Source organism: Mobula birostris, chromosome 18 (assembly GCF_030028105.1).
Source record: "Mobula birostris isolate sMobBir1 chromosome 18, sMobBir1.hap1, whole genome shotgun sequence".
NCBI lineage: Eukaryota > Metazoa > Chordata > Chondrichthyes > Myliobatiformes > Myliobatidae > Mobula > Mobula birostris.
Genome location: NC_092387.1, coordinates 19,978,240 through 20,005,059, shown reverse-complemented (window position 1 = coordinate 20,005,059; position 26,820 = coordinate 19,978,240). Strand labels below are relative to the sequence as shown.

Below are 26,820 nucleotides of genomic sequence, written 5' to 3'. Positions count from 1 at the left end.
TTTAGCTCAAGGAATATATGCTGTAAGGTGACAGTGAATTTGATATGGATCTCGTCTTTTCCCAGACCAAGTTAAGAACTAGGAGGCAGCAGTATGTGTGGTCAAATTCTACATTTAGGATGCCCATATATTAGTTCATGCCAGAAATTTATTAGTGCTCTGGCAACTTGGTAATGACCTTGGGAATTACTGCTAGCCATTGCACCCCCTTTCCTTTTTCGGATTGTCCCTTGAAGATATACTGCATGTTCAGAGGAGTCCATGTTGATTTAAAGTATTGAATGAAAAAGGAAATTGCCTTTTAAACTCACGAGAGAGCATAGCATCAACCTTTTGCTGTTGATGTTTCTGTAGCAGGCAATTTCTTTATGAGGTCGAGTTACTAGCTCGATGCTCAACCCAGCACAGATGGAAGGCGTGCCAGGGGAGCTGGCTGGATTCGAACTCGGGAGCCTTCACTTCGAAGTCTGGCACTGGTGCCATTACGCCACCAGCCATCAAAGTATTAAATAGTGGAGGATAATTATTGAGTTATCCTGCTCAAAAGCAAGCCCTTCTGCCCAATTCATCAAACCAACCAAGGTGGGTTCTTGAGCTAGTCTCACCTGCCTGCAGTTAGCCCATGTTTCTGTAAAGCTTTCTTCTCCTTGTACCTGTCCAATTGTTTCTAAAGATTGTAAAAGTACCTGCCACTACTTCCTCTGGAGGCTCACCCCATATACCTACTAACTTCTTCATGAAAAACCTGCCCTTCAGACCTTAGATGTGCTCCCTAGCTTTAGGCTCCAGTGCTGTGGGATAAAAACACAGACAATCCATCTTGTCTTTGCTCCTCATAGTTTTGTACATTTCCATCAGGTCATCCCTCAGTATCTCCAGGGTGAACAGTCCCAGTCTATCCATTCTTATAACTCAGGCGCTCCAGTCTCTGCAATGTCCTCGTGATTTTTTTTTTCTTCTTCTGTACACTCTCTAGTCTCCATTTCTTGATTCAGGTTTTACTAATGCATTTGCCTAGATAGAACAACCGTTCCCTGGTTTCTTTGAGTTTCCTTGCCAGTGATGGCACAAAGTTCTTCCAGCAGCTGAAAAACATCAAGATCAAGTTTAAATGTCATTCCGCTGTACACATGTATACAGCTAAACAAAACAGCCTTCCTCTGGGGTCAAGCTGTAAAACATATATAGTTACAAAATAAAATGCACACAGCACAGAGTTACAAAATAATATTACTACAAGCCCCTGAGTGACATGGCCTGAAAATTTATGGTGTATGGTATTTTGTCTTACAGTCATGTTTCTGTAAGAACAATCACACAGCAGTTTCTCATCTCATGCTGGGTCAGTCACAGACAAAGGCAAATCAGCTTGTCTTCCAGTGAGTGAACACTGCAGAGCTGGCCCGCTGGGGCTAGTCTCCAACTCAGCACTGATCCAGCACACCTGCTGCGTCTCTGTTCTCTTCCACACTGTCCCCAGTGCTACCTCCCTGAGTGGCTGTAATGGGCAACAATCAAGGCCATGCAGCTCCCTCGCAGCTGGTCCTGCCAATGAATCAATGAACCGAACTTGCAGTATTTTGTATTACCAATCTCTTAACAGGTTCTTGCGATCACAGAGCGGCCGCTGTGACCAAGCATACCTCCATCTTACTAGTCCACCAGTTTGTACAGTGTGCATAAGCTACTCGGTCAGCTTATTATAAATCTTCCATATGGTATGGGCATGAAGTTTGTGGGTGTCCCATCACCTGCAGGTTCCCTTCTTAGTTGTACACAATCCTGACTGAGAAATCTACCACTGTTCTTTCGTAGTCAGTAGGTGCAAGTCCTGCTACCTCCTCTCCAGCTACATTGAGGGAATTCTTCACCAGGAGGACTGCATCAGATTAAGAAGCTTTTTCAACATTATCTTCTCGGTGGCAAAATCTTGCCTTGACTGGCAATGTCTGCATCCAGAAATCAAAGAAAGAATTCAGTGACTATTTTTAAGAATTTGTGTCTTTAGGACATCAGTGAGGCCTTTGTGGTCTGAGCTAAGAAAATCGCAAGAGTGCAATGCATGCCTGTTTAAATGGTGTGTTCGCTATGTAGGACACTATCTTACACTGTATTATTGAGAAACGTGGATCTCATTGAGTCTGTGCAATTAATATCAGGGTGGTATATCTTGGAACTTAAAGATTAGTTTTATTTGTCACATGTACAATGTAACATACTGTTAAATACGTCATTTGTTTCAAATCAACTAAGCGAAAATCGTGCTATACTTCCGGCACAAACATAAGCATGCCCAGAACTCATCAGTCATAATCACACGTGTTTGGAATGTGGGAGGAAACCAGAGTACCCGTAGGAAACCAACGTGATCATGGGGAGAAGACACAAACTCCTCACCGACAGCAGCGGGAATCAAATCCTGATCTAACAGCCTGCTCTATAAAGCAATTGTGCTAATCTCTATGGTACTGTGTGAAAGGCAGAAGATTTTAGAGAATATTTGTGATGGTAGGAAAGAAGCAGAAATACCAAGACAGGCAGTAGTGAATCTACCACAGTCTCACCGTCCTCTCACCTGTTCTTTTCCTGTTGCTTATCTGCATCTTCAGCTCTGTCTCTAAACTTGTCAAGTTCAAATTCAGTGCAACCAAAACACTTTCAGACTCAAACTCCCCTGTGGTTCTTTTCCCTTGTCTATTAATTACTCATGAAGCAATATCAAAGTTTTTTTAGTTATGATTTATCTGGACCTTTCTAAATTCTTGAATCTGGACTCTCATCCGACATGACTATTGAAATAAGTTCCTGCAAGGATTGTGCTTAAAGCCATATTTGCCCCACAAACATTAAAAAGGTTGTATCCATGGGAACAAATGATTGGCCAACCTACCTGTGCGTACTTAAAAATTTACCCAGTAATTCATCTGCTTGGCCATTGAGTGCGATTGACATCAGATGAAAATGTTAAGCTTTATAACTTTTCAATCTGCTTCTTAAGTATATGACAGGATTTGCAGACTTCTTTCTGTAGAGATCCTGTTTCTTAGAAACCTCATTTGCTGAGGTGAAGAATTGATTATTTCTGAGCCGTGTGAAAACCAGTGTGTTAGAATAGTCTCTGTTCAGGTCAGTAATATGTCATGGGCATACTTTCAACAAGACATTCCTCTGGAAGACAGAATCCTTTTTTAGCAGAGTGATCTTTCTACTAACTTTTGACTTTTGGCTGCCATGTGGTTTTCAATAGGATGAAAACGTAATCAAGCTGTTTCTTCAGCTGCCAAGACCCCAACTCGCAAAATTTCGCCAAATCATCATCACCTATGCACTTCTCCACTCCTCATCCATTCTCTTTAAAGAAAGGGTCTTGCCCCCCTTCCCTTCCAGTCCTGAAGAAGGATCTTGACCAAAAATGTCAACTGTTTATTCGTTTCCATTAATGCTGCCTGAACTGCTGAGCTCCAGCAGCATTTTATGTGTGTGTCTCTTTAAAACTAATCGGTTTGATCAAGTCTTGGTCAACTTTCCTAATATGTCCAGCTCTGTATTTGTTTGATAATCACAGTTTTATAAAGAGCTTTGGGTCAAATTTACTCATATAAGTAGGATGTTGCTATAAAAAAAACTTGTTACTTCTGATAATACCCAACTGAAAAGTAGCAGTGCAACTTGTGAAATTCTGAACTAATTGGAAGACCTTTGTTCATTTTGGCTTTGAAAGCAAGAAGACATTCTTGCAGAATGCTAAGAGTTAAAGGAAGTGTATGGCTACAAGGAAGGGGGGTTAATGAAGAATAGTAATGACACAGATGATGTGAACTATCACATCCTGCTAGTGAAAAGTCATATAAAGAGCAAGAAATTCAAAGGGCCATTCAGAGCTCAGAACTCTATTGTGACTTAAAATATTATTTATTTATTTAGATACAGCACAGAACAGGCCCTTTGAGCCGCCCAGCAAACCCCTGATATAACCCTAGCCTAATCACTGGACAGTTTACAATGATCAATGACCTACGGACCAGTACACCTTTGGACTGACTGTGGGAGGAAACCGGAGCACCTGGAGGACAACCACGTGGTTATGTAGTGGCAGGAATTGAACCTAGGTTGCCCGTACTGTAAAATATGCACTACACTACGCTACTGTACCACCCTATTGCTTTTAAAGGAAAGCAATGTTGTCACTTAAGTGTGCATCATCAATAAAATTATTAAGAAATGCTTTTGTTGGTAGATAACATTACTGATACAGTCAATATTTGTCATCATCCCTAATTTTTCATTGATCTAAATACCTTGCCCAAGCATTGCTATGTACAATTAAAAGTGAGCTACATTTTCAGTTGAAACTCACAGATAGGTCGGACTGAGGACAGGTTGCTCTCTTCAAGGAAGGAAGCGATCTAGGTGGGTTTATTATAATCGATTAGTTCCACAATCACCGATACTGAATGATCTTGCTTTTGATTTACGTGATTGTATTTAAATTGCCAGGTCTCTTGTCCCAAGCTCAATCAATAGAAACTTAAGGACAATTCTATTGCAGTCTATTGCAGGAGTGACTTGTGTCAAGGACACTCCTTTAGCAATGCAGACTTGTTCCAGAGTACACAAGAAAGTGATTGAGTTTGCTAGTGGTATCGCTTTGCCAATGCCCATGTTGGTGCTCATGTCTAAATATGAAGTGTAAAACACAACAGTTGATGTAGATATTTTGGACCTTTTCAGATACAGTACATTTGTTTGGCTTGTTGAAACCCCTGTGTCACGACAATTGTGCCAGTCGTTGGTATTTGAAGGTCCTACTATGAGGTTCTTTCTCTATTGGTTACAGATCGTTGGGGCAACACAGTCGGTACTTCTGGTTGACTCTGTGAAGACTGGGATTTATGTGTGCCGAGTGAACGATGAACAGAACCGATGTGTTTTCAGCAACTGGGCAAAGGTCAAGGTTCATTTTATCAAATCTGGTAAAAGCTCCTTTTATAATTGGTTCACATAAGCATTAGTGTGTGATTTATAAATGGGGAGGTGTTGGTCAATAAGACAATTTACAGAATGCTTAATTCTGCAGTACGGTGAGTAGGGCTTGGCTTGGAGTAGTGTCAATATTGTTTCCTCTGACTTTTTAACAACACCTTATCCCTAAATGATCTGGCACCTCATCCCCTATGGTGTTCTACAGTCATTGCTCATAACTCGGTGCTCTATTCATAGTCATGGAGGTAAACAGCACAGAAACAGGCCCTTCCACCTATCTTGACATATCTATTACTAATCCCATTTTCCTGCCTTTGGCCCATATCCCTCTACCCTTTCCTATCCATGTACCGGCCCAAAAGACTTTGAACCGTTGTAATTGTATTTGCCTCTACCGCTTTCTCTGGCAGCTCATTTCATATACCCATCGCCCTGTGTGTGGGAAAAACTAGTCCCTGGGATCCCTTCAACTTTTCCCCTCTCACCTTATATCTATGCCAGCTAATTTTAGGCTCCCCTCTCTGGGAAAAAGACAGAGACTGATGTCTATGTCAATCATGATTTTCTAAACCAATATAAAGTCACCCACCCATCAGACTGTTTCATTCCAGGCAAAACAGTCCCAGCCTATTTAATCACTCCTTATAACTCAAGCCCTCTTGTTCTGGCAGCATTTCTATGAATTTTTCTGCACCCTCTCTAGCTTGATCTCGTCTTCCCTACAGCACGGCAATCAGAACTGCACGCAATACTCCAAGTGTTCCAGCTTTGACGTTGACACTGCTGTATCACACATCCATCCAGCCAGCCATTACCCTGCCCAATCTTGAAAGAGTCTGTGCTTCTCACATTGGCCTCATTAGCCACCTCAGACCTCAAAGAACCGGAGTGGTTCTGTGAACCAACTGGGCCGTGCCACTTTCTTGTAGCTATCATTGGGCAAGAGGTACAGAAACCTGGAGCTCCACACCACCAAGTTCAAGAACAGCTACTTGCCTTCAATCATTTGCCTCCTGAACCTACATGCACAACCCTAATTACAGCCTCAAAATAGCAACACTACTGCCACTTTGCATTACAACGGGTACTTTTTTAGTTGTAATTGTGTTCTTCCTTGTAAAAATCACGTATAATTTACATTTTTCTTGTGATTGTTGTGTATCTGGTGCCACGTGCTTTTGATGTTGCTGCAAGTAAGTTTTGCATTGTGTCTGTGTATGTACTTATGCATATGACAGTGAACTCAGCTTGGATTTTGACTTTGGATGCAAGTCATGCAAGGTCCCAAGGGAATGACTAAAAAGAAGAACTGACAGACATGCGAGCGGAAGTGAGAAGGACATTCAGAAGCAACATGTGCCACTCGAATGCCATTTCAGGACTTGGTACATTCATTCCAAATTTAGCCTAGTGGTGTCAGGCCTCTACCTGAGCAGCAAGGATTCTGGGAAATAATTTAAGGTTTCCTTCAGCAGAATGCTGTTTTCCCTCAGCCCTCACCCTAACTACCTGTGTGTCTTCCTCAATCAATTTTTAACATATCTATCTAATGGAAGTAAAGCAGGCCTAAAGATAAAAACAATAGACTGTGAAACATCATATGGGAGGCTGCCAGAACACTCTGTTCCTCAGCACTGTTTTCTGTATACTCTGCTGCACCATCTCACAGTTCTGAGGCTGATCAGCGATGCAGGGAGGGAGCTGTAGGCCCCCTTCAGCAGAGCAGATGGTTCCTGGCACTGACCTACATCTACTATTTGTGATTCCAATCTCATCAACATCATCAGGTGCCATGCCCAGTTTAAACTTTGACTGCCATGGCCCGCACACTCCTGTTTCGGGTCAAGTGGATCAATTCATTGGTATTCATTTCCAGTTCTCTGGCTGCTGTCTCCATCATCACTTGTCTTTGTCTTCCTCTTGCTTTCTTCCATTCAATCTTTCCCATAATTACCATGCACTACAACCAGAAACAGGCCCTTCCTGCAATCCAGTCCATGCTGTCCACTCTGCCTAGTCCCATTGATCTGTACCCAGACAATATTCTGCCAAATCCCTCTCCATCATATACCTATCCAAACATCACTTGAAGAAGTGGCGGGGGGGGGGGGGGGTGGCGCGGGGAGCTGCTGGAACTGTAAGATTGAAAATATTGTAGATCTGGAAATGTGAAATAAAACGGAATGTTTGAAATACTCAGCAGATCAGGTAGTGTTCACGGAGGGTGGAATAAAAACAGAGATAACGCTACAGGTTGATGGCGTAACATCAGAATTTGTCAGCACTGCAAACCACCAGGACTGGTGATCTGACATTGTTAAAATTTATGGATGCAATGTTGGGCTTTTCCCAACCAACACCTGAACTCTTGCTCTCTTCCCAAAAGCAGAGGAATCCTTTCTGTGTTTCTCCCATCCCCCCATTTCACAGTTTTTAAACTATTTGGTCAGACGAGCTCTCCACTTCAAGAAAAGTAAAACCAAGTCTGAGCGAAATTTTCTAAAAGAAGCATGCTGTCTCAGTTTCACCATGCTTGTAAATTATTTTGAACCTCAACCAGAACCGTACTAACCTTTTTACATTCGGACGAGAACTGATTACCAGTACCAAAGTTCAATGTGAGTTCGATCTGGGTTCTCTAGCTTTCAATTCTATCCCATTAAAAATAAAATTAAGTGCTTGGCTTTTATTTTGCTTTGAATTCATTACGGTTCCAGTCCAGATGAAGGGTCTCAAATGGTTCAATTTAATGTCATAGAATGTATACAGTATACAACCTGAAATTCTTACTCTTCACAGACATCCAGAAAACAGGAAACACCCCAAAGAATGAATGATAGAAAACATTAGAACCTCAAAGCCCCCCTTCCCCTCCTATGCACAGGCAGCAGCTTTTGCATCAACCCTCCCCCTCCCCTTCCCCCACTTGCTCCAGCAAAACCATCAAACCCCTTCCCACCACCTACCTTGCAAGCAATAGCAAAGCCCCCAAAGAGACAATGACCCATGAAAAAGTACTGTCCATCCCAACACTTCGACATCTCAGACAGGCTCTCTCTCTCACTAGTGGGGGAGGAGAGAGAGAGCGCTCCTGCAGCAGCAAGAGGGGAGACCAGCAGCTCGCAGTTTTGATGTTACAATCTACCGAGTACCCCAACTCGAGGACCAACATCGTCTCGATCATCATCGAGAAAGCGATCGCGCAAGTGCAGGGGCTTTCTTTCAACAGCAGCGCACACTGCGCGCTTTAGTTGGCGACATCAGAGAGGAACCAGGTCGTCCACGCCCGGGGCCACACCTCAAAGGCGCGTGTCTTCCAGGCCGCAAGTAAAGGTATTGACACACCAGGCTGTACGCGAGTCTGAGGATGAAAACGACTGTGGAAAACAGTAGTTTGAGCTGCATCTGTATATCATGGACTCTGACAGGACCCCAGCCATCGTGAAAAGAGAAGAGGAAGCTGTTTCACGGATGAACTGGAAGAAGTCGTCCAGGTTTTCAGAAACCTCTGGTGCCATCTTTAGCTCCTCCCTCTTAACCTGAAACCTCAAGGTGGCACTGGGTAGTGACCTCTGTTGAGGTCATGGCTCCATTTTAGCTGCTTTTCATTATTTTTTGGGCTTGGGGAATGGTTTTGAGGACAGGGGGGAGTTAGTGGTCAGTATTTTAAGTACAGGGATGTGGGGAATTAGAGCCTTAAATCTCCACTCCACATTCAAAGGACAACAATGCAGACGTGAGACATCCGTGGATGGGGCTGGGATGTTGGGCCGAGAGAAGGTCAGTGGCTCCGCCAGGGTCAGCGAGTTGTTGTCAACGGTTTCTGGAGTTGGAGTTATGTTGGGCAGGAGGAGAGAGGTTCAGTACCCCCCCACCCCACCGTGTTCGCCGATCAGTGAGATCGGAGTTCGGAATCTAGTGTTCAGGGTCCCTTCATGGTCAGGCTGGCGTTCAAGGCCTGGTGTAAAGTAATTGATAAGTTCTGTGATTGATGCTGAGGATTAAGGTCTGAGGGTCGAATCGGAAGTCCATGAGTCAAGGCCCACTGGCCAGAGCTCCAGGTCTGCAAGTCTCTGCAAGTCCACGGGGGTAGTTGAATGTTCAATGTGTGCGTGTTAAAGTCCAAGTCCGAGTCCGCTGGAGGCTGGTGGTGAGAGGACCATGTGTACGTGTGGGAGGGAGGGAGGAATGCGGCTTGCTCTGCCCTTGTTTGTAGCGTTCTGCTTTCTTGTGCTGTGTGTGGTTCTGCCCAGCTTTGCGGGCACGCTATGCGCCAGAATGTGCGACAACACTTGTGGGCTGCTCTCGAGCACACCCTCAGTTAGCAGAAACGACACATTTCACCATATGTTTCGATGTACACGTGACAAATAAACTTGAATCTTGAACGTATTTCCCTCAGATGTTGCCTGACCCACTGAGTTCCTCAATACCAGCAACTGCAATCTCTGGTACCTCTGGCTTTCATTTGTCTCGTCCTGCAGAACTATTCTTGTGATTTATGAATGTGTGCCTCTAGAGCCTTTCCCTGCTCTTGAAGCTTAGACTGGCCTATCTGTGCCTTCTACTAAACTCTGCCACACCACACATAAGATATCTGTTACAAACTCGTTGTGCAGGATCATTGATCCCTTGTCATCTGTTCTGGTAGCTTTTATAGATACATGCTTCACAAGATGTTATATTCCCTGTGTATAATATTGCTATTATGAAAATGGGTCAGCAGGGTCAAAGCAACACTTTACAGTACAGGCGACCCAGGTTCCATTCCTGTCACTGCCTGGGAAGAGTTTGTACGTTCACCCCATGACCATGTGGGTTTCCTCTTGGTGCTCCAGTTTCCTCCCACTATCCAAAGACGTAGATTAGTTCGTCATTGTAAATTGTCCCATAATTAGGCTAGGATTAAATCAGGGGATTGCTGGGTGGTTCAGATCGAAGGACTGGAACGGCCTATTTCGCATGGTATCTCAATATGCAGTGTAGATAAAACAGAAAATCATGGAATAACAGTGAAAATCCATTTGAAAATGAATGTCAAATGATAGGTTGACTTATTAGGTATGTGCACTCTTTATTCCAATGTCACAATAGTGTAAATAGATTTAAAACAAGTTAGTACTTCATATGTCATCATCCTGAATCAGTAAGTGCTCTTCGTATTTGTTCTGTCTGTGTCTGTTGACATCTCGCTCCCCACCCATTGCTTACACGTGCTGTGGAGGATTTTCTTATACTTTACAGGTGGGGTACAACTTTTACGATGTTTCCTTATTGTTGTATATAGACACAGAGAATGGGCATACAAACCGGAAACTGTACTGCAAATGGCTAGTGTCATTGCAGCATCGAGACACACCAATTTCGGATCAAAGAACTGAAAGCAGGAAGAAGGCCTGCTGATCACATGCGTTTGCGTTGTTAATTCATCTGCCAGTGACAGCTTCTGAACATTGGTTTCCTTTCCCTTCACCACCTCCTTTAGCAGCTGTTTGCTCAAATGATCAGACATTCTATATTTTAAAGAAATAAAAACACAGCAATGACATGCTGCTAAAATTTTCCAAGAAATCAAAGCCATTATGAGCTATAAAACATCAATATCAAGTGTGTTGTAAAATATTTTAATATATTCCTCTGTTTACAATTTTGATTTTGGATTAACAGACAGAAATCTGTGGCAGTATCTGGTTCAATTATAATGTCATTCTTTCATGTTTACATGCATTTAGAAGGCAACATATAATAAACCTCCACGCCCAATAGCAATTGCAAAATTCCACATAGTACATCCTTCAGCTATATCTGAATGGTGGGTCGGTCGCATCCAGAATTTCCAGTTAGCGGACGACTTCCTCCCACACCACTCTGACATAGTTGGGAATCGCATACGAGGCAAGTTATAGCAGTGGTTTGCCATTGCCTTTTGCCGGGTGAGTTTTTTTTCCACAGAGATCACCAGCTCTTAACCCAGCACAGTTGACAGGCGTGCAGGGGAGCCGGCTGGCTTTGAACACGGGACCTCCCGCCCCGCAGTCCTGTGCTGATGCCACTACGCCACCAGCCGGTTCCATCAGTATCAGTCAGTAATTAGCCCTCCAGACATTAGCTATGGGTACAAGACTTGTGGCTTTGTTGTTGCAATGGAGAACCCGGGCAGTCAGTGAATCCAGGCATTCACTGATTATGTAGGATCTCCTTCTCTCCAGGTGGGTTTAAATTGCTGAGAAGCGTGACTACGGAGCCTCACAAACACGAGAAAATCTGTAGATGCTGGAAATCCACAGCAACACACACAAAATGGTGGAGGAACTCAGTAGACCAGGCAACATCTATGGTAAAGAGTAAACAGTCAACGTTTTGGGTCGAGACCTTTCATCAGGACTGGAAAGGAAGGGGAGAAGTCTGAGTAAGGAGGTTGGGGGAGGGGAGGAAGAAGTACAAGGTGGCAGGTGATAGGTGAAACCAGGAGAGGGGGAGGGGTGTGAAATAAATTTGGAAGTTGATTGGTGAAAGGAATAAAGGGCTGGAGAAGGGGGAATCTGATGGGAAAGGACAGGAGACCATGGAAGAAAGGGAAGGGGGAAGAGCACCAGAGAAAGGTGATAGGCAGGTAAGGAGATAAGATGAGGGAGGGAAACAGAACTGGGGAATGGTGGAGGGAAGTTCGAGAAATCGATGTTCATACCATCAGGTCCTCAAGAACCTCATGTAATTTTTTTTTCATATAAAGTACTTGGAATGCTTCATATGAAAAAGTACCTAAATAGTGATTTGTACAAATTTAACAACTGACAAATTTGACAATATTACTTTGCTAATATGTGCATCACCAAGATTGATAAGTGCTTGCCACTCTCGAGTTCACCAATTAATTACTACAAGAAAAGCAAAACCCTCATTAATTAAGGCTTGCATTTCTGTTCAGCTAACGGTCCAGCCGTAGAGATACGATCTTTGTTTTAATGGTAAATGTGGAATGTATTAACACCTACACTAAATTAGATTAGATTAGATTAGATTCAACTTTATTGTCATTGCGCCAAGTACAGATACAAAGCTAATGAAAAGCATTTAGCATCTGACCAGAAATGCAAAGGATAGTGTTGTTTACAAAATAACTGCGAATAAAAAAAAGTGCTACAGCACACAAATATTTTTGCATACCACACTGAGATGCAGTTGGTGAGTATGCTCTCAAAGGTACAGCGGTAAAATTCCGTCAGTATCCTGGGACAGAGGTGAGCTTTCTTCATGCTCCGCAGGAAATAAAGGCGCTGTTGCACCTTTTTGATCAGGATGGAGGAGTTCAGGGACCAGGTGAGATCCTCGGAAATGTGGACACCAAGGAATTTGAAGCTTGATACACGCTCCACTACAGTTCAGTTGATGTAGATGGGGACGTGAGTGTGACTCCTGGCATGCCTGAAGTCCACAATGATTTCCTTGGTCTTCTGGGTGTTAAGGGCCAGATTGTTGTCGGCACACCACGCAGCCAGGTGCTGGACCTTATCCCTGTAGGCTGTCTTGTCATCCCCTCTGATCAGACCAACCACCGTGGTGTCGTCTGCGAACTTGATTATCGAGTTAGTACCATGTTCAGGAACGCAGTCATAGGTGAAAAGGGAGTATAGAAGAGGGCTTAGCACAGAGCCTTGAGGCACGCCAATGTTCAGGGTGAGAGTGGAGGAGGAGAGGTTGTCTAACTTAACTGATTGGGGTCTGTTAGTCAGAAAGTCCAAGGTCCAATTGCAGAGGGATACGCTGATACCAAGCTGGCGAAGTTTGGTGATCAGCTTGGAGGGGATCACAGTATTGAATGCCAAACTAAAGTCAATGAACAGCATTCTGACGTAAGAGTTGGGGCTGTCCAGGTGGGGCAGGGCAGAGTGAGGTGCTGTGGAGATGGCATCCTCTGTTGACCTGTTGGTGCGATAGGCAAATTGATGGGGGTCCAGGGTAGAGGGCAAACAGGATTTCAGATGTGATAGAACCAGGATTTCAGATGTGAAATGAACAATGTGGTAATGCATGCACTCTGAAATCAATGGAACAAAGGACATTTACCCTCTGAACTCCTCAAAAAGAAGGGGATAAGTATCTAGCCCCCAGTATTCAAGGTGTATTTTATTTTATGGCCAAAATATCTTATTCTATTTTGCATTCAACTGCCATTTTGCTAACTCAAATAACTTGCCCCATTTCTTCAATGTCTCTTTTCTACTTGGTATAATTAGCAAGCTTTATCACCCTGCACAAGTGTCTTTATGTTGAGACATTAAAGCTGCCTCAGGGCATGGTTGAGGCAAGTAACAAGCAAGTGTTGAAGGGGGAAGCCAGTATGCTTCAAATGGCATGATAACATTTTATTGTCTTGCAACTTGATCCTGTGCCAATGCAGTACTATGTGTGCTTTACAGATACTGTATTGTACTTTGACATATTCTGTTGTGCATTTGTAGCAGGGTTACCTCGAAGCTGGCAGGGCGAGCTAGTGATTGGCGTGCAGCCTGAGCCCTTGAGAGTAAAACTTGGACAGAGAGCATCCTTGATGTGTGTTGCATTTGGAATTCCTGCTCCCAAATACCAATGGTACAAAAATGGAATACAGTTACCTCATCAATCCAAAGAGGAGTTGATGGTAAGTTGACCTCAATAAATTACCACCTTTTCATACCATCAAGGGGACAGAACGAAGTGTTTAGTCTGAAAGCAGCTCCACTAAAGACGGCCATGAGCATGGTGGTTCTAGAGCAGGGGCTCCCAAACTGTTTTTGTAATGCCATGGACCCCTCCAGTAACTGAGTTGTCTGTGGACTCCGGGTTGGGAACCCCTGTTCTTGAGGGAACCTGCTTGTGGGTCAGCTTACCCCTGACTTCTGCACCTGTGTATTGGAAAATAGGAGTCAGAGCTGAGCTGGAAGTTGGATGCAGGACGCACATACTGGGCTGAACCACTTTAGTGAGAGACCCTCTTATTTTTATAACAGCCCGTTAAGTAGTGTGGCCCCATTCATTTGAATGAGGTCCTTCGCCTTAAAAATGATTATTGCAGTTGAGCATTTTATTGTCCTTTATTTCATATTAGTCTTTTAGTTTATTGTTGGGACTTTAAGTAGTTCTTGGTTTTGTTTCATGTAAGCATATTTGAATATTCTTTCAACATCTGATAGTAGGGACAGTCTGCAGGTCATCGTGACATGCTGGGGACATGGCCTCAGGATCTCACCTGCAGTCTAGGGCAGCAAAAGTTTTCTGGACTGACTTAATGGCTCAAGCAGCATCTGTGAGAAGGAAGGAATTGTCGATGTTTTCAGTCAAAAGGGTTTCAGCCTGAAACGTTGGCAATTCCTTTTCCTTGCACAGATGCTGCTCAACCCACTGAGTTCTTCCAGTAGATTAATTTGTTACTCCAGATTCCAACATCTGTAGCCTCTGTGTCTCCAACTGTGATACCTGTGAACCAGGTACCCCCTGTGATACCTGTGAACCAGGTACTCCCTGTGAACCAGGTATTCCCCCGTGATACCTGTGAACCAGGTACTCCCTGTGAACCAGGTATTCCCCCGTGATACCTGTGAACCAGGTACTCCCTGTGAACCAGGTATTCCCCCGTGATACCTGTGAACCAGGTACTCCCTGTGAACCAGGTATTCCCCCGTGATACCTGTGAACCAGGTATTCCCCTGTGATGCCTGTGAACCAGGTACTCCCTGTGATACCTGTGAACCAGGTATTCCCCTGTGATACCTGTGAACCAGGTACTCCCTGTGAACCAGGTATTCCCCCGTGATACCTGTGAATCAGGTATTCCCCCGTGATACCTGTGAGCCGGGTACTCCCCTGTGATACCTGTGAGCCGGGTACTCCCCTGTGATACCTGTGAGCCGGGTACTCCCCTGTGATACCTGTGAACCGGGTACTCCCTGTGATACCCGTGAACCAGATACTACTTATGGTCCACTCCATTTAGTGGGAGGACTAGTGAGTATGGAGGTTCAGATTGGTAACCTCTCTTGTTTGAATCAGGGAGTGATTGGATCCAGTAAAAACTAGCACAGTGATTTGTGATTTGAACTTGCAACCTATTGGCTTTGTGGTGTATCCAATGTTTAATTAAACAGGATGTAACAATGAGTATTCTAAAACATAAAGTGTAGCGCTGTCAGATGCCTGTAGATTAGGGGTTCCCAACCTGGGTCCACAGACCCCTTGCTTCATGGTATTGATCCATGGCATAAACAAGGTTGGGAACCCTGCTGTAGATGAAGGACCATGAAGAAAACAAACAATATGCAGTAATCCTTTGGAATGGAACGGAATGCATAGTGGAGATGTGAAATTATTCAGTTTCTTTTATGGATGAGAGTCAGCATGGAAATATCAGAACTAAGGTTTTTGTCAGAAAGAGCAATTAATACAATTCAAGCTGGATAGATTGAACTAAAAGATCAGCCAAGAAAAGGTTTAAAGAGATAAATGACTATCTCATTATGTTCCTACAAGTTTAGTATGTTCTGTACTGATGAACTATTATTTTAATAATTGCCTTCTGTTTATTAGAAATACAAAGATGTGACATTTCAGCCAACTCATTTTGCTTTTACATGACGATAATACAAAGATTGTGATTTTGAGAAATGGCTGTCACGGCAAATTACTGGATCTTTGTGATCAGACAGACATTGTTCTCCTCTGGCAAGATTAGAAAATATTTTCTCTCTCTACCCAGATAGCTGCGGCTGAGATGAAACATCGTGGGTCTTACCTGTGTGCAGTCACCAATAACCGAGGACAGGAATGCTGGAGTTCTGCAGCTGACGTAAGCGTAGGTAAATACCAGCACTGCGCTGTCGTTAATATCGCACTGAATTAGATTAATTATATAAAATTAATTCTATAAATACAGAAGCGGGTCATTCAGTTTGCATTACTGTTGTTCATCCTCAGGCCATCCTGTCCTGTTCTCCCTTGTGTTTTTATCAAGCTGTACCCAAAACTACACCCTTAATTACCTCCTATCTTTTGAAACTGGCTGCTTTGTACATTCAGATGCAAGATCTGTTTTAGTATAATGTGCCAGTATCTTGGTTTTACATACCAACGATCAAATGTGATGCTTTCTGAATTTCATTGTGTTCCTTCGAAACACTCTGCTGGCCATTATCCACATGTACCAAGAATATCCCGTCATGACTCAGCTGACTATCCTCATAATATTGTGTAGATGGAAGCTATTGTTATGAAGTTAAGCAGGTAATTATGAACATTTTACAGAGTTAAGGACATGCATAACTAGTAACTGTTTTATTCCTGAATGTCTGTTCCTGGAGAAAAAATATTTCTTTTAATAATACAGAATAGGAGAATGTCACCACCAATACCTCAATGCTGTTCTGTCTAAACTTCTACTTTATCTGGTTGATGGGGAGAACAGGAACCTCACCTCTTTTGTCCAGGAGTAAGACTGGTTGCGACAGCAAAGGGCTTTGTACCAGCGATCCAGGTGGAATTCAATCCAAAAGTCAAATATTGGCAGCAGGGTGTTGGTAATCAACTTCCGTAATAGAAAATGAACACTTTGCAGTGAAGGTCCTGACAAAGGTATCACCTTTTACCTGGTGGGTGGGTGTGGGGGGGGGGGGTGAGGAAAACAGTTGCTACATCATTATCAAGGCACTATTTTGAAACAAGAGCAGTGAAAGTTCTCTCTACCCTTCAACTACTATTGTGCAAAAAAGTTATTTGACTATTATTGTCCCATTACCTGCTGCACTTCCCACATTGCAAAATGTGTGTACCTATATATCTGACATAACAGAAAGTGACAAAGGAATATAGATCATTCTTCTTTCCATCAATTCATTTGGTTAAAATAGTGGAATTATCTAGACAACAGTATGAAGCTTTCGGAAACCATTAACACAGCAGTCCCCCACCACTGGGCTGCAAAGCATGTGCTACTGGGGCGCAAGGAAACGGTATGAGTCAGCTGCACCTTTCCTCATTCCCTGTCACGCACTGTTGAACTTGAACATAGGGTTGCCAACTGTCCCGTATTTGCCGGGACATCCCGTATATTGGGCTAATTTGGTTTGTCCCATATTTCCCCCGCTAAGGTAGAGCGTTCCTGTGAAACCTTTCGTGCTGAAATGGCGTGAAGTGAAAAAACAATTACCATTAATTTATATGGGAAAAATTTTTGAGCGTTCCCAGACCCAAAAAATAACCTACCAAATCATACCAAATAACACATAAAACCGAAAATAAATAACACTAACATATATTGAAAGCAGGAATGATATGATAAATACACAGCCTGTATAAAGTAGAAATAATGTATGTACAGTATAGTCAGGAAGATAAAGGCAAAACCAATTTGTGGACAAAAAAAATCAGCACATACGTGCAAGGCCTCATGGTCATGGTAGTCTTTCCAGGGGTAAAGTGTCCCAGGATTTGACTGCTACTTTTGTTCCTTATTTGGGAGTGAGAAAGTTGGCAATCCTAACTGTAAGAGACATGTTGAGGTGAGTTTAACCCTACTTGAACACCCCCCTCCCCCGGTCGGCCAGTCCACAAGAATATTGTCGATATTAAACCGGTACACGGTGCAAAAAAAGTTGGGGACCCCTGCATTAAAGTGTCATGACATGGGCAATCATGGCCTTCCATCTGTCTACTGAGCGAGGACCCATTGCCTGTGGTGAATATCCCCTTCATGCTGCTCTGTCTATGACCATGATTGTCCTTGGCAAACTTGCCCATAGAAGTGGTTTGCCATTGCCTTTTTTCTGGATAGTGTCTTTACAAGACGGGTGACCCCAACCATTATCAAAGCTCTTCAGAGATTGTCTGCCTGGTGTCGGTGGTCGCATAACCAGGACTTGTGAAATCCACCACCTGCTCTCATGGCTTCATGTGATTCTGATCGGGGCGGGGGGGCGCGGGGGTTAAGCAGGTGCCACACCTTGCCCAAGGGTGACCTGCAGGCTAGTGGAGGGAAGGAGCATCTTACACCTCTTTTGCTGGAGGTGTATCTCCACACTGATACCCTATATTTAGTACAAGTACATCACAGATCCTGTACAATTTAGACCAAAACAAAGGCAGGGTGTAAGATACTTGTAAACCTGGCTTTTCCACAATGGAGGCCAGAGATTATCTACGAGGGGTGATTGATAAGCTCGTGGCCTAAGGTGGAAGGAGCCAATTCTAGAAAACCTAGCACATTCATTTTTCAACATAGTTCCCTCCTACATTTGCACACTTAGTCCAGCGGTAGTGGAGCATACTGATCCATTCTTTGTAGAAGTCGGCGTCTTGGACCTCCAGAAAGTGGTCCACAGCAGGGGTGATCGATAAGTTTGTGGCCTAGGGTAGAAGGAGATGAGTTATTAACTTCAAACTTTCTGCAAATCACTCAAAGAGTTGAACTGCACGTGCATGTAATGAGAGCCGTATAACTGATCTCCTTCTACCTTGGGCCACGAACTTATCAATCACCCCTTGTATAATCCACCAAGTAATAATGATAATTTAGGAGGTAGCATCAAACAGAAAATTATGATGTCTGTAACAAAGGTTCTATGGGAAAAATGAGGGACTTTAGTCTTCATATGAACTGGCCAAAATAGTTCAGCAGACTACTTTAGTGGTTAAATTCCTGGAGTACATATGGTACTGTACACTAGTCTTAGGCACATTAATATAGCTAGGGTGCCTAAGACTTTTGCACAGTACTGTATTGTCAACGTGAAGTGAAGAGCAAGTTTGTAAATCTGACAGGAGCAAAGGATGTGGAAATGGTGAGAACGGAGCATCGTGAGAGGGGTGTGGGTCAGGTGGCAGAGAACGAATGCCAGGGGCAGCAGTGGTGCAGCTGCAGGCACACCCAGCACTGGGACACCGAGCAAGGTCGTTTGATTCCAAACAATTGGTTTATTGATCATTGCAGAATGTGTCTCTGGTGCTTCCTGCTCCCTCCCCTCTCCCTGCCCTTTTTCCCAACCACGATTCTCTCCCTGCCCCCTTCCCACTCTCAGTCTGCAACAGAAACCCATATCAGGTTTATCATCACTCAACGTAATGAAATTTGTTGTTTTTTTTGTGGCAGCAGTACAATACATAAAATTACTAAATTACCGTAGAAAAGTCTTAGATACCCTAGCTACTGTATATATGTGCCTAAGACTTTTGCACGGTACTGTAAGAAATAGTTTACTTAATCCAGTATTCTGAGGATGCAGCCAGGAGAGTGCCTACCACACATTGGCTACAGCACAATGTGAAGAGGCAAGTTAATGCATTTCTTGTGCAGGATTAATCCAAAGCTAGATTCCTAATTTAAACAAGCAAAACTATTAAGATATGAATGAGTTAACTCTGAATGATTGGGGAACTTCACTGACGTGCCCGAAGTGAGACAGGCAACAGCAGTTAATTCCAATGTAGAGCAGAAACTCAATAGGAAAAGTGACCCAATCATGATTTACCAAAGAAGCAATAAGAAAGATATTAAATCTGAAAGGGAAAAATAAAAATTCCAGAAAAAAATTCTGAGGATTGGGAGCAGCTTAGAATTCAGCACAGAAAAAGACAGGACATTGATTAAGAGAGGATTAAAACAAGTATGAGTGTAAACTTGCAGGGTGCATGAAGGCAGATTAAAAGCTGCTGCAAGTACATAAGAAAAATATTAATGAAGGTATATATAGTTACCTTACAATCAGAAATGGGGGAAATTATAATAAGGTATGAAGAAATGGTAAAATTATTAAACAAACATTGAGGAACGTGAAAGAGCCGGGAGACTAATGAGAGGGGAGAATTAAAAGAATTATTATACAACATAGTCTTGGAGAAATTTATTCCACTGAAAGCTGATATATCCCCTGAGCCTGCTAGTCTGCATGCCAAAGTGCTGGAAGAGGTAACCATGCAAAAAAATGGATATATCGGTTGTCATATAAAATTCTGTAGTTTATAGAACAAATTATGGGATAGGCCAATGGTGCACCTTTTGGAGCTGCTGTCTCTCAGCTTCAGTGTCCCAGGATCATTGTTAATTTTTTTCATCTTTTACACGATTTATGTATTTCATAACATCATCATTTTTATTTTTTGCACTCTGGTTGCCACAAAACAACAAATTTCATGACACATGCCCATGATAGTAAATTTGCTTCTAATTCTGACTGGGCCTACTTTCACCAGAATTTGGAAGAATGAGAGGGAATCTCATTCTGGTAGACGTAGACGTTTTGAAGAGGACAGTTTCCCTGGCTAGAGGATCTAGATTAAGAGTTTCAGTGTCAGGACACTGGGTAAGATGTTTAGGACTGAGATAAGGAGAAATCTCTTCACTCAGAGGATAGTGAACCTGTGCATTTCTTAACCACAGAAGGCAGTAGAAACCAAGTTGGGAATATTTTTAAGAAGATGGATTCCTAAGCACGGGGGGTGGGGGCGGTGAGAGTGCAGAAATATAATTTTGAGACAGTGCGTCTCCCATATTGGTATTGAAAGAGCCACAAACCTGTTCCTGCACCTAGTTTCTATGTTCCTAATGTCCTTGCTAAAAAAGCATGAGCTGGACTTTATCTGAAAGTCTTGTACATTACTGGAGTACGAGTTCATTCTTACTGGCACTAAAGCCTAGAAATTAGACCTATTTACACCCAAATCTTGTGTGTAACTTGCAAATAAAGATGTTGTTGATGTGATTAGCCTATTTTGATAGGGAATCTAATCATAGGCAAACTGCACTGGTCATTTCTGGGTTCAGCTAAACCTAACAAGCTCCCTGGCATTATTCACACATGCAGTGAGGTCAACTTGCACCCCAGCAGTTTGGCCTCCCCAACAGAAAATGGGACAATGAAGTGCAACTCATGATTGGTGTTTTTAACTCTCAATAAAACAAGGGGGAAAATCCAACACTAAGCTGTTAACTGTACATGAATTACGGACGTTGATATTTTGCTCTCTGATCATACGTTCCTCTTTGCTACACTGTCAGTGGTGTGTCAGAGTGCTTATTGGAACTCCTCACTACAGGCATATGTAGCGCGATCTCTGTGTGAATGATAAACCAGGCTTCATGGTAATTTGGGGAATATTGCATGCACAAGGTCTATTACTGTCTTAACTTACTGAATGCTATAGAGCAGTGGCCCCCAACCTCCGGGCCACGGACTGATACCGGGCCGCGAAGCACGCAGGGGTGCAGCGGTAGCCGGAGCGCACCCAGCATATCTTTAAGAAAAGAGCTGAAATAAACAAGCTAATTAATTAGGTGCCGCCTGGCACGTAACTGTTGGCCCAGATCAGAGGCGATTGCTGATTTCATTTGCTCTACACGATGTTCACTCCTCTTTCCAGGGCGTTGGAGTCTTTAGCTGTTCCATTGTTTGGTCAATTTAAACGCCAGCCCAGACAGGCTGAAAAGACGGGGCTGTTAGGATCGAGGTGACATGTTGAATCTACACAAACTTGTAATAAAGTACAGGCGCTGCCGTGCTTTCTTTGTAATGACAGTTACGTGCTGGTCCCAGGACAGATCCTTCGACACTTTTCAGAGAGAGAAACGTCGATCCTTAATGCCCATGCATTTAAAGTTATTGACCCTCTCCACCTCAGTTCCTCTAATGAAGACTGGCTTCTGGGCAGCACCTAATTAATTAGCTTGTTTATTTCGGCTTTTTTCTTAAAGATGTGCTGGGTGTGCTCTGGCTACCATTGCACCCCGCATGCTTCACGGCCCGGAGGTTGGGGACCACTGCCATAGAGAGTGCTTATTAGGGGACTGACATATCTCCCAGTTGTTAGTCAGTTTGGGTAATAACAAGCATCTGGTGATTTTGAGTATCCACACACAGTAATTTAATAAAGGAGAAGTGAAATCTATCCTTACAACTTTTTCTGTGCTAAATATCACCATTTTTTTCCCCAATTTGTAGGGTCTTTGACTGGATACTTAGACTAAATTCAGCACCCTCCAGTGTGTCAAAAATCAGTGGACTCTAACATTTAAAATAGTGGAAGTTCTGTGCAAAGATGGCTGATGCCCATTATAACCAGGATGTGTGCATTCTGTAAAATTGTTTCAAACAAATAAACACAAGAAAGTTTAGAGGTGCTGGAAATCCAGACCTCTGCCCTGAAGAAGGGTCTTGGCCCAAAACATCAACTACCTTTTCATTTTCGTAGATGCTGCCTGACTTGCTGAGTTCCTCCAGCATGTGTGTGCGTGTGTGTGTGTGTGTGTTGCTATGACACTTTAATTGGCTTGGTGATTCATGTGCTTATCTAGATGCTTTTAAATTGTGTGAGAGTCTCTCCCTCAGTTAGTGCATTTCAGATTTCATCCACCCTCTGGGTGAAAAAAATGCTTCCCCGTATCCCTTCTAAGCCGCTTATCCTTTACCCCAAACATGCGTATGATCGCTAGTTTCATACAGATTCATGCTTGTTTTATTCATAGACTGTGTATTCTTATGCCTTTCCTGGAAATGAATGTCACAAATAGAGTCAGCATCATCATCCATACTCAGCTGCTCCCATGAAAGCAATGAAGAGTCACATTGAACAGCTATAGTGCAAGTGGGCCTTTTGCCAGTCAACTCGGGTCATTCGGTCCATCATCTCCATAGTGACCATCAAGTACCCACCTGCACTAATCCAGTTTTTCATATTCACTGCCTGTTACACTGTTGGCATTTAGGGCAGCAATGAAGGCCCTCCATCTCTGCCTGTCCATACTATCACATTGCTGGTTCTGTAACATTTTTTGACCAGTCAGGGTTGTTAGCCCTGGGCTGAACCCCGGAACCTGGAGAATTGGTGGGCCACTCTTTGTCTGGCCTCTGCCCTTTGACCCAGATGGCTTGGGTGACCCTACCAAGAGCCAAAGCACAAGGCCCTGACTCCAGCCAATATAGCTCTCCGGGTCACTGAGGCACGCAAGCCTCCAAACCCTATGATGAGATTGTGGTCCTCTTGGAGGAAATCCAGTTTACAAATGCTTTAATTGTCCTGTTGAGTAAAGGGCTTCAGAATTTTGACACAGTGATGAGCAATGAATGCGATGTGAAACTGTTAATCAAGTCTATATCCTAGAATGGCTTTTCATGTCTTGTATGTGAGTTAAGGCCATCAAGCCATATAGCATCGAGACAGCCCTTTCACCCAACTTGTCCTTGCAAACCATGATTTCCATCTACATTGTGTCACTTACCAGCATTTGGCCCATATCCATCCAAAGCTTTCCTATCTCTGTACTTGTCCAGATGACTTTTTAATGTTGTTAATAGACCTGTCCAAACCACTTTCTCTGTCAGCTCAACCCATGTGCTGACTACCATTGAGAGAAAAGGTTGACCCTCAGATTCCTATTCAATCACTTAAAAATATGCCCTTAGAAGATGTTGCTGATGCCTTGTTCTGTGTTTTCTTTCTTGCTGTGGGTATTTATGTAAATCATTTCCAAGGTTTTTATTAGAATGTATCATGTTATTTCCCATGCAGTGGAAAACATCACTGTTCCAGTACCACTACCGTCCCGAAGAGTGAAGAGTAAGTACTAAACTTCCTTTAAACATTTTTCAATAGATATTGGCAAAAATGCAAATGAAACTTTTCTAAGTTGGATGCTTTGGGGAGTAAATCCAGCCTGGTCTATTTGGCACAAGTTGACTGTCAGTCATTTGATAGTGTTCCTACAATATGTTTGGTTACAGCTTTTCTGCTGTAGACCTGTAGCTCATGGAATTAAGAACTGATAACTGAGTGGTACAGTAGCTGCGGTTAGTGGAATTGCTGCCTCACACCTCTGTTGACCGAAGTTCAATACTGATCTATAATGTTATCTGTGTGAGTTTGTACATTCTCCCTGCGTTGGGATGGGTTTCCTCACACGTCCCAGAGATGTCCAGATCAGGAGGTTAACTGGCCACTGCAGTTTGCCCCTAGCTTGTAAACGAAGGGTAGAATCTGAGGGTAGAGCAGACAGAAATGAGTAAAAAATAGGTTAGAATAGGAAAAAATGGTGGGGGGAACAGAATTGTTCTATGAGCTAGTATAGACTTGATGAGCCAAATTATTTCCCTCCAAGTCATCAGGAAATATGGAAATGTCTAACTTGCTTCATTCAGATTTCCTGTATCCAGTGGAGAGAGAGGAGGACCATTCCTGTGGTCTTAGGGTGGAGTAAAAATATGTGAACTGGAAGATTTGCGTGCAATATTCAGTCCTTAATTTGCTCTGCAATTCAGTTTAGATCTAATTGCATTTTTAATTGTTTAACTCTCTGCCCTAACAAAAATGCATCCATATTCTTGAAATGTTCATTTATTCACCAGCACTAACATGTTGAGAGCTCCACTACCCCATTGTGAAGAAATGCTTCCTGATGTAAGCATGTCTGCCTAAGGTTAGGTTCCTGGTCCTGGATTATCCCCACTGCAGGAAGCAATCTTTCTCTCTATGCCTATCCAAACAAATCATGTTAAACAGCTCCTGTATTCATCTCTTATCTACAGTATGTTCAAGGGGGTATGCTGATACTTTTGTGTATAGTTTGTTTAAGAAGTCTGAGGTTATTTTGAAATGTTGTGACGTGCAATTAATCATTTTCAGCTTCATGTGAAGGGAAGGCAGCAGGAAGTTCCACACCAGTCTGTTTGACGCCAGGTGAGAGAAAGTACTTGACGCAGTTTTCACTTTTTCCCACGTGTGTGGGTGTGAATTGAAATATGCAAATTAATTCATTCAGCAAACAGGTTCCAGTAAAATTGGTGATGTAATGCTAAAGGCATTCCCAGGCTTCAAACTACAAGCTCTGTGCAAAACATCTGGATATCAGTGAACATGAAACTTGATTGGTTTTAATTGAGTGTTGTTTATAACTTTAATTGACACATTCAGAGCTGTTAATGTCTGTGCACATCCTTGATTTGCATACTAATGCTGTGGGTCAGATAAAACCAGGAAGCCCTAATTCTTTTGTGACCTATCCTTCTATCCTGTATCAACATTTCTGTATAACTTTTTGAAAGGGTTGCATACTGAAACCTTGCGTTTCTGAGTCAGAGCACAATTGTTGCTAGCCTCTTCCTGCAATCAAAAGGATTGACCTGCTCATACCTGGTCTTGGTCCTATAAACCTTTTGATAGCAGGCAATGGATGTTGAGTTGCATCTCATCAGTTCTGGGAGGACAGAAATCTGCCATCTCACAAGATGAGCTGGTCAGCAGTCAGGAAAAAGTTGCCGGCATTCCATAAGATGGGAAAAGCCTATCATGTACTGATTTTTTTTGGGGGCCAGCGCAAGAGACGACCCTTTCGACCTTCTCTACCAGTCAGTAGGATTGGTGGTAATTTTGTTCCCATCCAGGGACCATAGATTCTGGAGAAACTTGGAGAGGGTCTAAAGGAGGTTCACGAAAATGATTCCAGAATTGAATGGCTTGTCATATGAAGAGCGTTTGATGGCTCTGGGGCTGTATTCACAAGAATTCAGAAGAGTGAAGGGTGGTCTAATTCCACTCCTATATCTTATGGTCTTATTCCCCATTGTTCAAACTGTCAATCTTAGTTATAAATTAATAACAAAATTCCAAATATCTAGTCATCTTAGTGAAGAACTTTTTACTTGCCTCAGTTGCACTGTCTTTGTGCCCACCCAAAAAAATAACATTAAAATAATATGCAAGGTATTTTTGTAAAGTGATAGCATAGGTTGTTTGTTACTGCGGAGAGACAGACAGGACGAGCTCCACCACGACTGTACCTCAAAACTCCGCTTAAGAATAATGTATGGTAGTTCAATTTGGCCGTTGTAAAATTGCCCCTAGTGCAGGTGGATGCTGGACAAATCAGGAGGAGTTTATGGATGTATGACAACAAATGGGTTGTAGTGAAATAATGGGGCTGGTGGGATTGTTCTGAGTGCCAACATGCATTGGAAGGGTTGAAAGGACTCTATGTCATGAGATAAATATTTTAAAAATAGTTAGAATCAGCATCTTCAGCTACATACATTAATGAAGTCCTGAATGTTTCAGAATAACCAAGTGGACTATCATCAACATTTTACCTGAGACTATTGGAACAGAAACTGGGCAGCACAACTAGTCTTAAGACTAAACACAAGGGATTCTGCAGATACTGAAAATCTTGAGGAACACACACAAAATACGAGAGGAACTCAGAAAGTCAGGCAGCATCTGTGGAGGGAAATGGACAGTTGTATCAAGCTGAGACCCTTCATCAGGGCTGGAGAGGAAGGGGGCAGAAGATGGAATAAGAAGATAGGGGGAGGGGAAGGAGTACAAGCTGACAGGTGATAGGTGAAACCAGGTGAGGGGAGAGTGTTGGTAGGTGGGGAAAGGAGATGTGGTAAAAAGCTGTGGGGGTGATAGGTGGAAGAGGTTAAGGACTGAAGAAGAATCTACCAAGAGAGGACAGTGAACTTATGGAAAAAAGGATAGGAGGAGGGTTTCCAAAGGCAGGTGATGAACAGGTGAGGAGAAGAGAAGGGAAGGGGTGAGACGGTGGCCAGAATAAGGAATGGAAAATGAAAGAAGGGAGAAGGGTGTAATTAATGGAAGTTGGAGAAATCAAGGTTCATACCATCAGATTGGAGGCTATCTAGATGGAGTATGAGGTGTTGCTCCTTAAGCCTGAGTTTAGTGTCATCAGTTTTAAGGCTGCTGCTGTTTCTGGCAAGAGTATATGTGAACTGCAGATACTTTATGTTTTTGATCAGCTGCCAAACTTTCACTTCTCCCACGTTCCATAAAACTTGCAGGTGGTTCAGTTTTCAGAGATTCGTT

The 26,820-nt window shown here is 43.0% G+C and overlaps 1 protein-coding gene and 1 long non-coding RNA gene across 10 annotated transcripts in view; one reads left to right on the top strand and one right to left on the bottom strand.

The window, feature by feature from the left end:
* malt3 (MALT paracaspase 3) overlaps positions 1-26,820 on the top strand; it is a 130,214-nt gene that overhangs the window by 48,313 nt on the left and 55,081 nt on the right. For 3 of the 6 annotated variants that reach the window (XM_072282334.1, XM_072282338.1, XM_072282337.1), the window contains 5 exons: positions 4,838-4,973; positions 13,446-13,624; positions 15,716-15,815; positions 23,512-23,559; positions 24,622-24,675. In XM_072282334.1, coding sequence (XP_072138435.1) covers positions 4,838-4,973; positions 13,446-13,624; positions 15,716-15,815; positions 23,512-23,559; positions 24,622-24,675 — 517 coding nt within the window. The remainder of the gene's footprint in view (positions 1-4,837; positions 4,974-13,445; positions 13,625-15,715; positions 15,816-23,511; positions 23,560-24,621; positions 24,676-26,820) is intronic. The other 3 variants (XM_072282335.1, XM_072282340.1, XM_072282339.1) reach the window with 3 other exon arrangements.
* Positions 758-26,820, bottom strand: part of LOC140211997 (uncharacterized) — a 76,427-nt gene continuing 50,364 nt past the window's right edge. For 2 of the 4 annotated variants that reach the window (XR_011889618.1, XR_011889616.1), the window contains exons 3-5: positions 16,430-16,601; positions 15,752-15,850; positions 10,601-11,315 (exon numbers count right to left, since the gene is read on the bottom strand). This is a non-coding gene — a long non-coding RNA (uncharacterized lncRNA). Of the gene's footprint in view, positions 1,086-10,600; positions 11,316-15,751; positions 15,851-16,429; positions 16,602-18,243; positions 18,358-26,820 lie in introns of those variants that run through there. The other 2 variants (XR_011889617.1, XR_011889619.1) reach the window with 2 other exon arrangements.